Here is a 17,561-nt window from a genome sequence, read left to right as displayed (position 1 = left end):
AATTTATTCGAGACGGAACGCATTGGAATATTCTGAGTAGAAAGCCACACTTTTTGACCCACGACGTAAACGGGAGGCTTCGACCGGTGGCGATCAGCCTTAGCCTTGGTGCGCAGTCTCGCTTGGAGTATAGCTTCACGAGCTCTACTCCAAGTGCGACGGCACCTCTGGACGAAAGCGTGTGCGGAGGGGGCCGCGACCTCGGATTCCAGACTGGGAAATAAAGGTGGTTGGTACCCTAAGCTACACTTAAACGGAGATAGGCCTGTAGCTGACACTGGTAATGAATTGTGCGTGTACTCCACCATAGAGAGTTGTTGGCTCCAGGAGGAAGGATTCTTGGAAGCCAAACATCGCAACACTCTCTCCACGTCCTGATTGGCTTGTTCGGTTTGACCATTGGTTTGAGGATGAAACCCCGAAGACAGACTAACCGTAGCCCCTAGCAACCTGCAGAACTCTCGCCAAAATTTAGATATAAATTGGGGACCTCTATCGGAGACCACGTCTGTCGGGAGGCCATGTAACCGGAATACGTGGTCTACGATAACGACCGCTGTCTCCTTGGCAGAAGGCAATTTGGGCAAGGGAATAAAATGAGCCGCCTTCGAGAATCGGTCCACTACGGTTAAAATCACCGTATTGCCCTGGGAGGGTGGGAGGGCGGTAATAAAATCGAGCGAGATATGGGACCAGGGTCTCGAAGGGACAGGCAGCGGTCTAAGTAATCCGTCAGGAGGACGATTAGACGACTTACCAACAGCACAAACCGAACAAGCCAACACAAAGTCGTGTGTGTCACGAGCCATCCCTGGCCACCAAAATCGTTGCTTAACCCAAAATTTGGTTCGACTGACCCCTGGATGGCAAGCTATACTGGAATTATGGCTCCATTTAAGTACCTCTGATCTCAGTCCCTCTGGCACAAACAATCGGTTCGGTGGGCAACGGGCCGGGGGCGTTACCCCTTCTAAGGCTTTAGTTACCTTCGATTCGATCTCCCATGAGAGCGCGGAGATGAATAGAGTCTCCGGTAAAATGGGCTCGGGAGAGGAAACACGATCGGAACGCTCAAAAATGCGGGACAAAGCATCAGGTTTGGTGTTTTTAGAACCTGGACGGTAGGACAATGTGAAATCGAAATGACCGAAAAATAAAGCCCACCGAGCCTGCCTAGAGTTCAAACGTTTAGCAGATTTAATGTATTCTAGGTTCTTGTGATCAGTGTAGACTATGAAGGGCACACCCGACCCCTCAAGCCAATGACGCCATTCTTCCAGTGCTAGTTTAACAGCCAACAACTCTCGATTACCAATGTCATAATTACGTTCAGCAGGCGACAAGCGATGGGAGTAAAATGCGCAGGGATGCACCTTTCCGTCTGAAGATGTGCGTTGGGATAACACGGCTCCTACCCCCACATCTGACGCGTCGACCTCCACTATGAACTGGCGTTTGCGATCAGGGGCCACGAGAATTGGGGCTGAAACGAAGCAGCCTTTCAGTTTGGCAAATGCAGTCTGGGCTGCATCCGACCACCTGAACGCCGTACTAGGGGAGGTCAAGGCGGTCAGAGGTGCGGCTAGTTGGCTGAAATTGCGAATAAAACGCCGGTAAAAATTGGCGAACCCCAGAAATCTCTGCAGGGCCTTGCGAGACTCTGGGGATGGCCAATCCACCACAGCCTTAACTTTCTCCGGATCCATACGGACACCCTCAGTCGAAATGATGTGCCCTAGAAAGGAAACAGACTGTGCATGAAATTCGCATTTCTCCGCCTTGACAAAAAGCCCATTCTCTAGCAACCTAAGAAGCACTCGTCGTACGTGTTGCACATGTTCCTGGAGAGACGTAGAAAAAATCAGTATGTCGTCCAGGTAGACATACAGAAACTGATCGACCATGTCTCGCAACACGTCATTAACGAGTGCTTGGAAAACTGCTGGCGAGTTAGATAATCCGAAAGGCATCACGCAGTACTCAAAATGGCCACGAGGGGTGTTAAAAGCAGTTTTCCATTCATCCCCCTCCCTTATGCGGACCAAATTATAAGCATTACGTAAATCCAGTTTTGTGAAGACGGAGGCTCCTTGCAACCTCTCGAAGGCCGAAGACATTAATGGCAAAGGATAGGTATTCTTTACCGTAATGTTATTCAACCCTCGGTAATCAATACAAGGACGCAAGGACCCATCCTTCTTACCAACAAAAAAGAACCCCGCCCCCGCTGGAGATGAAGAAGGGCGAATGAACCCGGTTGCCAGAGAATCAGAAATGTATTTCTCCATGGCCTCCATCTCAGGAACAGAAAGATAGTAAAGTTTGCCTTTAGGCGGAGACGTACCTGGCAGTAAATCTATGGCACAGTCGTAGGGACGATGTGGAGGTAGAGAAGCGGCCCGGAACTTACTGAACACTCCCTTCAGATCATGGTACTCAGCGGGCACGTTAGTTAAATCCATCGTCTCCTCCTGAAACACAGACGCAGAGACAGGTACACAAGCAGAGACAAGACAAGACTTATGACAAGCTTCACTCCAACCAGTGATAGTACCCAGCCTCCAGTTGACAGACGGGTTGTGTTTGAGCAGCCAGGGATGTCCAAGTACAATGGGAGCCAGAGGGGAAACCGTAACAAAAAACTGCAAAGTCTCAGAGTGGTTGCCAGAAATACAAATGGTGACTGGGTCTGTGACGTGGGTGATGACAGATAACTCACTTCCATTGAGTGCGAAGGGTGATATGGGTTTAGAAAGAGAAGACAACGGAACTTGGAGCTTACGTGCAAAGTGATGATCGATTAAATTCCCCTTGACTCCCGAGTCCAATAGTGCGTCACAGGTGAGATGTGTGTTACGCCACCGCAGCTTCGCCGGGAGGAGGGTAGATGTTAGAGGGGTCTTTGCCGAAGAGATTCCGCCCGAAAGTAACCCCATATTTACTCCCGGGCGCTGCCTTTTACCGGACACCGATGGAGTAGGTGTCCGGCCTCCCCACAGTACAGGCAAAGCCCCAGTGATCGACGGCGAATCCTCTCCTCCCGGGAAAGCCGAGCTCGACCCACCTGCATGGGCTCCGGATCGAACAGGGAGGAACCGGCCGCAGTCTCCCTCGAGGAGGGCGTTCTTTCCGGAACAGCGTGGGACAACACTTCATCGTCGTAAGCAGGAATCGTTCTCAATCGAATGTCCGCTCGGATGGCAGCATCAATAAGTCCATTTAGGGAGGATGGGACCTCCCCATGTTGTAACTCTCGTTGAATGCGGCCGGTTAACCCATGCAGGAAAATATCCCACTGCGCCTCCTCATTCCAGTGCGTGTCCGCCGCTAGCGTGCGAAAGTCAATGGCGTAATCCGACACCAACCGTGTACCCTGACGCAGATCAGCCAGCTTCCTAGCGGCGTCTCTTCCAACTGCAGATCGATCGAACACTTTACGCATCATAGAAGAGAGCGCCTCAAAAGTCTGGGTACACGGGTCGTGGTTGTATGGCAGCGGAGATAAATTCCTCAAACCGTGCCGGGGAACCTTTTCCTGCTGCTTCCATGTGGGCCAGATGATTCTGTGATGACTGTATGTGAAAATCAGGAAGCAAATGCAGGAATGAATTAAACACAGTTTATTCAGAAAATGACACAGATGATACGGGTGATATGGTTGGACAGACAAAGGCTGCGGTGACGAATCCTGGCGTTCTTGGGTGAAGTCAGGTGAACGGATGAAACCGGATACACAAACAGGCAGATCTTCACGCGAAGACGAGACCACAGGAATACACGAACACGAGAACACAGGCGAGACATGTAGCGTAATCATCTGGCAGTGAGAGAAGAGAATGAGTGAGTATATAAGCCGTCTGGGTAACCACCGCCAGCTGGAGTAAAGCAATCACGCACACCTGCACTCACTCAGATCGTTAGTGATCAGACACGCACATGCACACTTCAGTCATCCAAACAAACACAACACAGAAAGTCACGATGGACTCATCCTACCGTGACAGTAAGACCTTGAAAAATTGCAATTGTTACAAATAGTACAATTATTACAAATTCTGGGCAAAAGCTGACTACTATATAGATGCTACAAATAAATATAGTTTTGACTTTGGATTTCTTAGTCACAACATATTCCCAGAGTTACATTTGTGTTATTTCATAGTGTACATTCAACAAAGGTGCTTGATTTCTCAAAGAACCTTTTAGTTAGAAGAACTAATTAATCTAAATAACTATTAATCTTTGTATAATCTAAATAACCTTTATTACTAACAACCCTTTTTGCAACAGAGAGTTTTTTTATGTTAAATGTTCTTTATTGAACCATTCAACCAAAACTGGTTCTTCTATGGCATTGTGAAACACCTTTTTTTTAAGGAGTATATTTCATTGTGATAAGTTCACTATTATTCAGAAATGTATTAAAAAGTAGAATGAGTAAGTGAAATTAAACTTTTGAACCATTCTGTTTAAATATTTCTTTATCTTTGCATATGTCATATTATTGTCATTTACTTTAATAATTTTCTTTAAATTTTTTTAAGTGTTTCTTCTTTACTTCATACTTTTAATTTCTCAATATTAAGGCACATAAAAAATGCATCTGGCCTACAGTTATCATCGACTCATCATGTGAGGATATTTTCTCTCTCTAGAGAGTGAACCCATCTAACACAAAGAGAAGAGCACAGATGTATGGCGGTCCCAAAAAGCCTGCAGCAAAGAAATAAAGAGGTGAGGTCATGTATTATTCAAGAGGATGAGAGTAAAAACATTGGCGAGCAGAGGAGAGTGATGCCAGGTAGGAGGAAGAGGACAGTGACTAGAGAAATAAATGAAATCAGGGACACAGTGTTTGGATGCTTCAAAGGGCATGGATAAAAATGTCTAATGTAACTGATAGATGATTTTATGAACAACAGATGTGTTGCTGTGTTAGACTATACTACTTAACCTTGAGAACAGTGTTAACCTTTTGAAATGTATATTATTTTAAAAAGTAAATGCATGTGTTGCTTTAGTAATGGAAAGATAAATTATTAAGAAGCACCCTGATTTCAAATACTGTTGATAGACAATAATAGATCCTGTCAGCTGTTCTAAACAATAAATTCCAGATTGCCTACTTGAATTGCATTATAATCATAGTTCTGCTGCTGTCAACAGCATGACACTTACAGAGGATAATGACAAGGTGCTGCTGTATTCTGGTAATGATGGGCATCACTGGCATTTTTTCTTTCTCAGTTTTGTTAGTCGTGGCTATAACTAAGACTGTTGTATTTAAGTACAGTATATATTTTTGATGCCTAGCTATTTGCTAAATAAATAAAATTATTAAACATTAGTTTGGAAATGCAGACATCGAAAATTCTGAATGTTTTTGATATTTATACTTTAAAATCTGGATTTGGAGAGGTGGGGACATTTTGTACCCTTGGTGTTTAAACTGGCTTTTAAATTGGCCCTGGAAAGATGCAGATGCCTGAAATAGGGCTTAGCTGGCCAAAGTAAAATAGAAATGTTTTTCAAATCATTATTATAGCATAACACCAAAACGTTTGTTTGTTTTTGTTGTACAGCTTGTTGGCTGTAAAATAGGAAGAAAGTACTGTGTGTTAAGCTATTTTGAATACATTTTACTATTTTGATGTTTTATTATGAGGTCCAAGCTAATCATGAGGATAATGGAGAAAAATTAAGGCTGGCACGACACAAAATGTCTACAGATATACAGTATGCTTGTTCATTATCACTCTTTCACACCTGAGAATCAGCAACATGAAATTATTCATCTGTCCCTGATCTGTTTTTTACTAAGGTGAGATAAATATATTTAGAAACATACAGTATGGTTTCAATAGGGAGACTCAATCTCTGCATTAATTCCCATATCATGGGTTACCAAAGGATTTTGTGAAGATCATAATGAATTGAAATGTATATATATATATATATATATATATATATATATATATATATATATATATATATATATGTATATGTATATATAAGAATCAAAATTCCCACACTGCCCCCCATTTATTCACTGAGCACTCTGCATTCAGTTGTGCACAAGCGCATGGCAGTGCCGACGAGAGGAAACAATATTACCACAAAAGCTTTTGAGTAGGCTACACCACACTGATATAATGTGTCAGCTGAGAAAACCAATCAACGAGGAAACAAATAAACAAACCAGATACACAACACAAAATGATAAAAAATAATTGTAACATTAATGAAAATTAAAAAAAACTCTTGTTTCTTTAGTGAACTATACACTTACATATACCGTGCAACTAATCAATCAATTAATCTGCATGTAGATAGAGGTAAAACTTTGATACACTAGCGCTAGGTTGTTTCAACCCATGGTTGAATCAAATAAACTAACTCAACTGCATCTCTCTGCAGATCAATTCGTTTTTCATGTAAAACTAAAAACTGACAACATAATTAGCTTTCATTGTTTTTTTGTTCGTTAAACAGTAGCAGCCAAAAACAATTTCAACTTTAAACAATAACAAAATCTTTGCTCTTTATTCAAATATTTTATTGAAGATTCATTAAAGGATCAACAAATATTAATAACAGATAAAATTGTAGTCAGTGTATGCTTTATTACCTGTGAGCTTTTACCTGAGAGAGCCATAAAGACAACAAAAAGCACTAAGACTGGTGGATTTGGTGACAGTGTCACCTGCTGGTTAATGTTTGAAATAACCCAACTAACCATGTATTTATCAATCATATTCCCTACACAACACATACCAAAGCAACATATTGCAGCACACCCTTTACCCCATTTTATTATAAATGCATAATAGTAATCATAAATCAGAGATATTGGGGATTACAATTTAATAATGTCAATAACAGTTAAAGTAAAATTATTTCTATTGTTTGTGAAACAAAAATGTACTACAACAAATAAAAGATGCTAAAGACAAAGACAAGCAATGGAATCAAAGAACTACAAAGCTCCAGACACCTTCACTTGGTCAGTCACCCATGTATCTGTGAACAGTGATATATAAAGAACAAACCATGTAAAGATGAAAACAAAATGAATTAAGTTGAATATGTATAAGTTTCCCAAAGGTAAAAATTTGTACCTGTAGTCTTTTTAAGACCAGATCAGAGGACCCATAGAAATGGACGAGCTGTCATGAAAGTCCACAGACCTGGGTTTTCTATGGTAACCAGACTCACAGTGCTAAAAAAAAGTTTAAATTAAAAGTTTATATACCTTCAAGATGTTTTGAAGTAATGAAGAATTAAATCAAGCATACCAATCAAGTAATTTAAGCAGTCTAACATTGTGTGTTGCGCTAACCAAGCTCTTGCTGGGGCAGTTCCCTTTTTAAAGGTTTATTTAGGTACCATTTAGGTACAGACATGTATTTGGTATAACTTTGAGGTACTAATACAGTATGCACTCTTTGGTACCAATATGTAACTCTATGGTACTAATATTAACTCTTTACTGTATGTGCAAAGGTGTACTTTTTGAAAGAGTACTGTCCCAGTGACAGCTAGGGACCATTTGTATGGCCATTTTTTTCTACAGCCAAGAATTACAGATTAAAAGGGTTTCTCAAACTCACCGCTGAGCAGTCATTACCCATCAAAAGGCAAATGTGAATGGAGCAATGCAAGAAGACCTTTTCAGAGTTTTCAGTGAAGGCAAACGTCCTAAAGGAGAAACGGCTTGATGTAGAGACACCATTCTGCAGCAGAACAACTGTGTCATCTTTTGGATTGGGGCACCTGAAAATATTGGGATAATATTGTAATCTCTTTAATTCATGTTTATTCAAGATGCTAATTACAAAACAACTGAGAACATTGTCTCCTCATTAAATTTTTTAAAGACACACCAATAAAACAGCTACATAAAAACAAAAAACATTTTCTTACTCTCCAACAAGCAGATCCCATCGGACATTATAAAGTGGGTCATTCACAGGTGTTGCCCAACATGTGTCGATCAGTAATGCAAACTGTTGCCCATCAATTCCCTCCACATTAAGTTCCACATAAATCGGCTGGTCCACCTCTATATTCACACTACCATTAAAGGGTTGGGAAAAGTCCGGATCCTGATACGGAACCATTCTGACCTTATATGTGCCTTCACCTGTAGGAATCGTCCTGTGCAAATGGCTGTTGAAATGTTCAGGGTAAACATTATGCGGTTATGGTATATGAGCAGATACTATCAACCTCATTCTTAAAAATAAATGTACTTAAAAGAAAAAAATGACTAAAACCTACACCGTCAAAAAACAGCATGAAGTTAAAACAACTTAGTTTCGCAAGTTATAAGGTTTTTCTTGCAACTAGTTAACCTACTGTAACTTATAAAAACAGGTTAAAACTGTGTTTTTTGTTTTTTACTTTTTTGTTAAGTTGATCTAGAACACACACATTATGTTAAATCATACCAATCAAAGTAATTTTGATCAAAAGTTTGATCACATTTTTACAATATATAATTTATCACTGTAAACAATTTCTGGTTGCCTTAAATTTTAAGATATATAAAATAGTAAGTTTAAATAAATTTTAAATTTTATCAGTAAGGGGATTTCTAAGTGGGCTATTGACACAAAATGTGCACCAGATGTAGCCATCAAGCCAAATATTGAATTCATACAAAGAAATCAAAACATTTAAGTATACAAGTTGAGTCATAATTAATAAAGTGAAATGACACCGGGAATAAGTATTGAACACCCTTTATTTAATACTTTGTAGAAAGCCTTTGTTGGTGATTACAGCTTCTAGATGCCTCTTGTATGTAGAGACCAGTTGTCTGAATTGCTCAGAAGTGATTCTGGCCCATTCTTCCACACAAATGATCTTTAAATCTTGAAGGTTCCTTGGGCCTCTTTTATGAACTTTGATCTTCAGTTCTTTCCATAGATTTTCTATGGGATTTAGGTCAAGTGATTGACTGGGCCATTCAAGCAACTTGATTTTCTTTGAAACCACTTCATTGTTTCATTGGCCTTGTGTGTTCATTTTTAGCTTTCTGGTATATGGCAGCAGATTTTCATCCAGAATGTCCCATACATTTTTCCATTCATCCTGCCTTCAATAATATAAAGTCTGCCAGTACCCCTTGCTGAAAAGCAGCCCCAAACCATGATGCTTCCTCCCCCAAACTTAACTGTTGGTATGGTGTTCTTTGGGTGGTGGGCAGTGCCATTTCTTCTACAAACATGGTGTGTAGAATGACTGCCAAAAAGTTCAATTTTGCTTTCATCTGACCATATTATAATCTCCAAATAATCCACAGGCTTCTCCAAATACTCTTTCCCGAACCTTAACCGATTTTTGTTCAGCAATGGAGTCTTGCGTGGTGTTCTTGCATGGATGCAACGGCGGTTCAGTGCCTGGTGATGCAAGGTCTTTCTGAAATTCTGCCCAAGTGGTTCTTGGCTGTTGGAGAACTCTCCTGATTATTCTTTGGACTCCTTGGACAGGGATCTTACGTGGAGCACCTGATCTTGGCCGGTTTATGGTGAAGTGATGCTCTATCCATTTCCAGATAATGCCAACACAGTGCTCACAGAAACATTCAACATTCTGGAAATGCGCCTATAACCATACCCATCAAAATGCTTTTCAACGATAAGATTATGAAGATCTTGAGAGAGTTCTTTTACCCATCATGAAGTCTTTCCTGTGTGCCTCCTGGGTAATGAGAAGCCTTTATAGGCCATCAATTAGGACTACAGCAGCTGATATCAATTAGTACTGATAGGGGGCAGGGTTTCTCTCTCAATACTGACAGATTTCAGGCGATCTCCTGGCTTTCTATGCATTTTGCACCTTGTTCTCTTCATGTGTTCAATACTTATTCCCTGTGTCATTTCACTTTATTTATTATGACTCAACTTGTATACTTAAATGTACTGATTTCTTTGTTTCAATTATACTTCCCATGATGGTGACACATAATATGGCAAGACTAATACATAAGTAAATACAAAAAAATATAACATAGAAAAAGCAGATACCATGCAGTCAAAAAGGTCATGAGTTCAGGTGTTTAATAGCATTTGGATAGAAAGTTATTCAAAAAGAACAACTTCCAGATGGCAACAAAGTAAAGAGGTTGTGACCTGTATGGAAGAAGTCCTGGTTTATGTTTTTTGCCCGCTGCAGGCATCCAACTATAGGCTTGTCCATATTTGACCTAACTGTGGGTTAGTGTACTGCTCCTTTTTTAGTTCAATTAATACATTACTTGTTCCAAAAACCTACCGCACTGATAAAAAGTTGGTTCAACCTAAAAAATAAGTTACCTGGTTTCCATAAAATTTTAAGTTAGTTCAACTTAAAAAAATAGTTGACACAACAATAAAAAAGATACAATAAATGTTTTAGAGTATATGTTCCTTGAAGTGAGTCTTACCTCTCCAGAGGGTTAATCTGTGCATTCATGGAAATTGTTTGGGTTTGTGAATATATGCAGGAGAAAGACAGGTCCAAATGACTCTTCCTGCTAATGAGTTGAGTTGACTTCACTTCCCCCGAAATAATATTCTCATAGATGAAGTGAGTGCCATTAGCCTGTATAGTAGTAGGATACAAATTTAAATGTATTAATTTTTTGAGTTAGAAATCACTCAAAAGACTAATTAACAGAGATTGGTGAATTATTATGTATTACGTAGATCTTAAGGAGGATTTATAAATACACAATGTTTTCACTCTTAATCTAACCTACCATAAGATTTGTACCACACATATTATTGTTATCAAAATGGAACTCCACTCTGCCATTCTGGACTGTTCCTTTGCAACGAGCATCGCGGAGGTGAAGGATTTCAGCAGAAAAACCATCCTCAAAAAGCTGACAACGGGATAAGGAGAGGAAGCCAGAACTGCTCTCACAAATTTCAAAGGAATCTGATTTAAAAGAAAATAAAATTATTTCATATAAAACTACATTATAATTCAGGAAAGGTAATCTTGTTTTTATTGAAGTAAATAGAAAACATTCAACCATAAGAGTCAGTGTCAGATCTGGGATGGTTACAAAAGCAGCCATAGATCCCGTCTTTCTCTCCACACCATTCTTCTTCGGTGCAGTTGATTTCAGTGCAGGGGTCTGTCATGAATAACATGTAGTAGTATTTAGTTTCTGCACTTTATCATTCAAAAGTTAAGTGTGACTTACTTTTTTTATACATAGTTTTCCATAATTTAGATTAATAGTTAACTCATCAAAACTATGCAATGACATAAAGGGGCTATGGGAATTATGTTTTGACTGAAACAATCGAAAATGAATCAAAACTATGTTAAATTTTAGCCTCTTCAAGGCAGCCATGCTTTCCCTACAATTAGCAAAATGGCATTTTATCAAGAACCTTGTGGTCTCACAATGGGATGCTTTTTAAACAATACTGAAGAAGTTTCCATCTATTCTGGGTTATAGGCTACTTGTAATTAAAATTATTGCATACTGGTGACGTTGTTAATGACAGGAAAAAGTTTTGTGAGCAATGCCAGATGAGTAAAGCACTTTACCAATGGTTGTGATGGATAAAGATGTGGTGGACTCTTCTGTTGTGGCTGAAGCTGCTGTGGGGTTCAACTGTCTAACTTCTGAAATATGTAATATGTCTACATTTCAATTATTGTTGAATACGAACCTGATAGTCAGCAATTGTGTACAGATTGTGTAAATGTCTCTACCTGTGCAGTACGCAGAACAGCTTCTGGGACTGACAAACTCATAGACATAATAATTCCCTGGACAAGCTTTTACTTGTATGGGATTAAACGTGTCACAAAAGCACCCATCCCAACTAGAGCCACAGACCTGCTGGGTGATCACTCCATCTTCCAGCTGTGGGTGACGACCATTGAGCCACAGTGGTTGAAAAGTACCACACGAGCCATAATTTACACATGACTCAGGCATCTGAGCATCTTGTCCTTGATAGTAAAGTCTATACCAGCCGTTCCAGTTCATGTTATAGTCACACTGTCCATAGTAATCATCAAAATAGTTATTATAATTGCTGGTGGCTCTCCAAGAATCATCCAGACTGGTATAGCCGTCACATGGGTCAATACTGGGACTGTTAAATGCAACTGTAACAAAATTTTGGGGGTTGTTTGAAAATACAAAACACTTTTTAAAAATCAGGAATCAAATATTCTGCACCTCTATATTCTGTGTCTATTAAATAGAAGAGTACTTTACCAGTAATGGGCACAGGTGTAGTGGATTCTGTTGTTGTAGTTGATAAAGTTGTTGGGGGGTTGAGGTCTCTAACCTCTGAAAAACATGCACATACTGTAACCACCAATCATTTTCAAACATAAACCAGAGAGTAGTTGTATAATTTTGTAAATGTCTTTACCTGTGCAGTACGCAGAGCAGGACGTTGGACTGACAAATTCATAGACATAATAATTCCCTGGACAAGCTTTTACTCGTATGGGATGGGATGTGTAACCACAGCAGTCATTCCCAGTTGAGCCACAGATCTTCCGGGTGACCACCCCATCTTCCAGCTGTGGGTGACGACCATTGAGCCACAGTGGTTGAGAAGTACCACACGAGCCATAATTTACACATGACTCAGGCATCTGAGCATCCTGTCCTTGATAGTAAAGTCTATACCAGCCGTTCCAGTTCATGTTATAGTCACACATACCACCATAGTAATTATAGTAATAGTAATAATAATAATTATAATTGCTGGTGGATCTCCAAGAATCATCCAGACTGGTATAGCTGTCACATGGGTCGATACTCGGACTGTTAAATGCAACTGAAAAAAAATGTGAAAGCTGTTTGAAAATGCAAAACACCTGGACTTACATTATTTGAAGACATTTTAATGGTTCTTAATAAATTTAAAACAACGCTCAGATGTTTTTAAACATGTTTCATGTAGAGGTCTTTACGGGTCCACTTAGACCCGAGCGGGTTTAGGTCTAAAAGTTTTATGTGTGCCTTGGACAAGGGTCGGAAATAATAATAGCGGCATCAGGTAATTTAAAATTAATGTATTTTTTGCCAAATGGATCTGTGGTGTCCCAAACTATCGCACCTGTGTGCATCAAGTCCTTTTCCAATCCCCCCCTTTGTTTGCCAAGAACGCTTGCAACATCGTGTTACTGGCGGTAGGCAAATTTTGGTTCAGACACCTGTCAATTAATTTTGAATGCACATATTAGCGGTTACCTTGGTGTAGCTGTCAGATAACAAAGGAAAATAAATGGAGCATCGGGTCAGGTTGGTTGCGAGGCCACCAGAGTTTCTTTCTGTCTGACCGGTGCATGCAGGGATGCAGCTACTGCACATACAAATGGCCACTGATTTGGGTCGGACTCAGGTCCAATTTTCTCTAGTTGTCTCAAGTGGATTTTAAAAACATTATTTATGCATGTTGCATTCGGGTAAAAAGTGATTCGAGTCATTTCGGGTTGGATACATTTATTCAGACCCTTGAAGACCTCTAGTTTCATCCCTACGTTGCCTTGTTTAACGATGATATGTTTGTCTTGTGGTGGCTAGCTTCTCTTTGTGTTTCGAAATTGATGCTCTAAAAACCCACATTAGACCTTGAATAAATTTTTGCCTTTGTTTATTTTTACACCTTCAAATTAAACTTTTTTAGAGCACTAAACTGTTATGAAGTTGATTGACAATACTATAAAAGTACAATTTCTGTCTGTATGGTTCCATTAAGTTTCCATAAAAGGTTGGTGGAAAAGTTTCTTTAGATTAAAATAAATTATTCTTTTATAAACCTAAATGTTTCTTTGAGGAACCAACAATAGCTCTTCTATGGCATAGCTGTGAAGAACATTTCAAGCATGTTGTTTTTTTTTTTTAATAATATATACCTATAGTAGTTGCAGGATAAAAATGAATGAGTAAAGGAAACAAGTTTCAGGAAACAAATATTCCGCACCTCTATATTCTGTGTCTATTAAATAGAAGAGTACTTTACCAGTAATGGGCACAGGTGTAGTGGATTCTGTTGTTGTAGTTGATAAAGTTGTTAGGGGGTTGAGGTCTCTAACCTCTGAAAAACATGCACATACTGTAATCACCAATAATTTTCAAATGTAAACCAGAGAGTAGTTGTAAAATTGTAAATGTCTCAACCTGTGCAGTACGCAGAGCAGGACGTTGGACTGACAAACTCATAGACATAGTAATTCCCTGGACAAGCTTTTACTTGTATGGGATGGGATGTGTAACCACAGCAGTCATTCCCAGTAGAGCCACAGATCTTCCGGGTGACCACCCCATTTTCCAGCTGTGGGTGACGACCATTGAGCCACAGTGGTTGAGAAGTACCACACGAGCCATAATTTACACATGACTCAGGCATCTGAGCATCTTGTCCCTGATAGTAAAGTCTATACCAGCCGTTCCAGTTCATGTTATAGTCACACATACCACTATAGTAATTATAGTAATAGTAATAATAATAATTATAATTGCTGGTGGATCTCCAAGAATCATCCAGACTGGTATAGCTGTCACATGGGTCGATACTCGGACTGTTAAATGCAACTGAAAAAAAATGTGAAAGCTGTTTGAAAATGCAAAACACTTTTTAAAAGTGAAACAAATATGATTTCATATTGATTTCGGTCTTTGACATGGTCTTACGCTGTCAATATTAAAAATATGAAGATTATAAACAGTAAATCACAAAAAAATGACTTTAGCTGGCTTTTCACATGCAGGGTCACCAATGTTGATTTAATACTGTGCTATGCCTACAACTTAACCTTTTTAAAGTTTATCATATCTCAAATATTTTGTATCAAGTGTATTTTAGTCATTTAAAGTTATAGTATTTTTGAGTTAGCTGAAATTTCTAGGTTATTTAAACCCAGCTATTGGGTTTGTTCATATTTGACCTAACCCTGGGTTGAAAAAAAAACAGCTTTTTCCAGAATGTACCCTTCATTTATTTTTTTAAAACAGCATAAACCTATATAAAGCATAAATACAAAATATGTGCCATTACATTATTTGAAGACATTTTAATGCTTCTTAATAAATTTAAAACAAAGCTCAGGGGCCTTATGTATAAAGCGTGCGTACGCACAAAACGGGGCCGGAAATGTGCGTACGCCAGTTCCCACGCAAAGGTTGTGATTTATAAAAAAACTAACCTGATGGGAGAATGAGCTTGCAGGGTGGGATATTAGGATGATTAATGTACGCACACTTGGTGATCTGTTATTTATAAAGGGAATATTGCTTTGTTTTAGAAGTCTTCATATTTTTTGGTGTATGCCATTTTTGGCTTTTGTGCGTACGTAGACTTTTAGTAAGAATCCTACGCACAGTTTTATACATGAGGCCCCTGATGTCTTTAAACATGTTTCATGTAGAGGTCTTCACGGGTCCACTTAGACCCGAGCGGTTTCAGGTTTAAAAGTTTCATGTGTGCCTTGGACGTTGGTCGTGTATAATAATAGCGGAATCAGGTAATTTAAAATAAATGTGTCTTTTTCCAAATGGACTAGAGGTGACCCAAACTATCTCACATGTGTGCATCGAGTCCTTTTCCAAGCACCCCCCCCCTTTGTTTGCCAAAAAAGCTTGCAACATCGTGTGACTGGCGGTAGGTTAATTTACATTGAGACACCTGTCAATTAATTTTGAATGCACATTTTAGTGGTTACCTTGGTGTCGTCATCAGATAACAAAGGAAAATAAATATAGCAGCTGGCCAAGTTGGTTGCAAGGCCACCAGAGTTTCTTTCTGTCTGACTGGTGCATGCGGGAACGCAGACTGCATAGGGTCATTTACATTTGGATCCAGTCAGGTAAAAAAAATTGCCACTGGTTCGGACTAAACTTTTTTCAGGTTTGTCTAAGGTCAGGTCTTTGTTTAAAAAAAAAAAATATTTATTACCTGTTGTTTGGGTAAAGAGTGATTAGAGTCTTTTCGGGTACATATCTTTGGACCTGAGAAGACTTCTAGTTACATCCCTATGTTGCCTTAGACGACGACATGTTTATCCTGTGGTGGCTATTATAGCTTCTCTTTGTGTTTCGAAATTGAGGTTAGTTGTAATTTGCAAGATGCCCCTAAACCCCACATTAGATCTCAAATTTTTTTTAGCCTTTGTTAATTTTTACACCTTAACTTTAAGCTTTTTTAGAGCACTAAACTGTTATGAAGGTGCTTGACAATACTAAGAACCATTTCTGTCTGTATTTTTTCATAAAGTTTTAAAAAGGTTCTTTAGATTAAATGAAATTGTTCTTTAATAAACTCTAAACTGAATGTTTCTTTGAGGAACCAACAATGGCTTTTCTATGGCATATGCCAGACATTGAAAGCAATTTTTTTAAAGAGTAGGCTATATACCTATTGTAACTGCTGGATAAAACTAAATGTGTCAATGAAATAAGTTTCAGGAAACAAATATTCCGCACCTCTATATTCTGTGTCTATTAAATAGTAGAGTACTTTACCAGTAATGGGCACAGGTGTAGTGGATTCTGTTGTTGTAGTTGATAAAGTTGTTAGGGGGTTGAGGTCTCTAACCTCTGAAAAACATGCACATACTATAACCACCAGTCAAAATGTAAACCAGAGAGTAAGTAGTAAATGTCTCTACCTGTGCAGTATGCAGAGCAGGACGATGGACTGACAAACTCATAGACATAGTAATTCCCTGGACAAGCTTTTACTTGTATGGGAAAAAATGTGTCACAAAAACACCCAAGCCAAGAAGAGCCACAGACCTGCCGGGTGACCACTCCATCTTCCAGCTGTGGGTGACGACCATTAAGCCACAGTGGTTGAAAAGTGCCACAGGAGCCATAATTTACACATGACTCAGGCATCTGAGCATCTTGTCCCTGATAGTAAAGTCTATACCAGCCGTTCCAGTTCATGTTATAGTCACACATACCACTATAGTAATTATAGTAATAGTAATAATAATAATTATAATTGCTGGTGGATCTCCAAGAATCATCCAGACTGGTATAGCTGTCACATGGGTCGATACTCGGACTGTTAAATGCAACTGAAAAAAAATGTGAAAGCTGTTTGAAAATGCAAAACACTTTTTAAAAGTGAAACAAATATGATGTCATATTGATTTCGGTCTTTGATATCGTATGCTGTCAATATTAAAAATATGAAGATTATAAACAGTAAATCACAAAAAAATGACTTTAGCTGGCTTTTCACATACAGGGTCACCAATGTTGATTTAACATTGTGCTATGCCTACAACTAAACCTTTTAAAAGCTTATCATATCTCAAGTGTATTTTAGTCATTTAAAGTTACAGTATTTTTGAGTTAGCTGAAATTTCTAGGTTATTTAAACCCAGCTATTGGGTTTGTTCATATATGACCTAACCCTGGGTTGAAAAAAAAACAGCTTTTTCCAGAATGTACCCTTCATTTATTTTTTTCACAGCATAAACCTATATAAAGCATAAATACAAAATGCGTGCACTTACATAATTTGAAGACATTTTAATGCTTCTTAATAAATTAAAAACAAAGCTCAGATGTCTTAAAACAT

At 39.0% G+C, this 17,561-nt stretch overlaps 1 protein-coding gene across 1 annotated transcript in view; it reads right to left on the bottom strand.

The window, feature by feature from the left end:
• Positions 1–6,584: 6,584 nt before the first annotated feature.
• The window catches only part of LOC135720463 (uncharacterized), a 34,137-nt gene continuing 23,160 nt past the window's right edge, over positions 6,585–17,561 (bottom strand). The window contains exons 26-40 of the mRNA XM_065242596.1: positions 16,639–17,052; positions 16,493–16,567; positions 14,153–14,566; positions 13,995–14,069; positions 12,393–12,806; positions 12,233–12,307; positions 11,719–12,120; positions 11,551–11,628; positions 11,024–11,128; positions 10,745–10,926; positions 10,430–10,587; positions 7,924–8,169; positions 7,611–7,773; positions 7,119–7,219; positions 6,585–7,020 (exon numbers count right to left, since the gene is read on the bottom strand). Coding sequence (XP_065098668.1) covers positions 7,130–7,219; positions 7,611–7,773; positions 7,924–8,169; positions 10,430–10,587; positions 10,745–10,926; positions 11,024–11,128; positions 11,551–11,628; positions 11,719–12,120; positions 12,233–12,307; positions 12,393–12,806; positions 13,995–14,069; positions 14,153–14,566; positions 16,493–16,567; positions 16,639–17,052 — 2,891 coding nt within the window. The 3' untranslated portion in view covers positions 6,585–7,020; positions 7,119–7,129. The remainder of the gene's footprint in view (positions 7,021–7,118; positions 7,220–7,610; positions 7,774–7,923; positions 8,170–10,429; positions 10,588–10,744; positions 10,927–11,023; positions 11,129–11,550; positions 11,629–11,718; positions 12,121–12,232; positions 12,308–12,392; positions 12,807–13,994; positions 14,070–14,152; positions 14,567–16,492; positions 16,568–16,638; positions 17,053–17,561) is intronic.

The sequence above is a fragment of the Paramisgurnus dabryanus genome, chromosome 1, assembly GCF_030506205.2.
Source record: "Paramisgurnus dabryanus chromosome 1, PD_genome_1.1, whole genome shotgun sequence".
Taxonomy (NCBI): domain Eukaryota; kingdom Metazoa; phylum Chordata; class Actinopteri; order Cypriniformes; family Cobitidae; genus Paramisgurnus; species Paramisgurnus dabryanus.
This window is presented reverse-complemented; position numbering and strand designations above follow the sequence as displayed.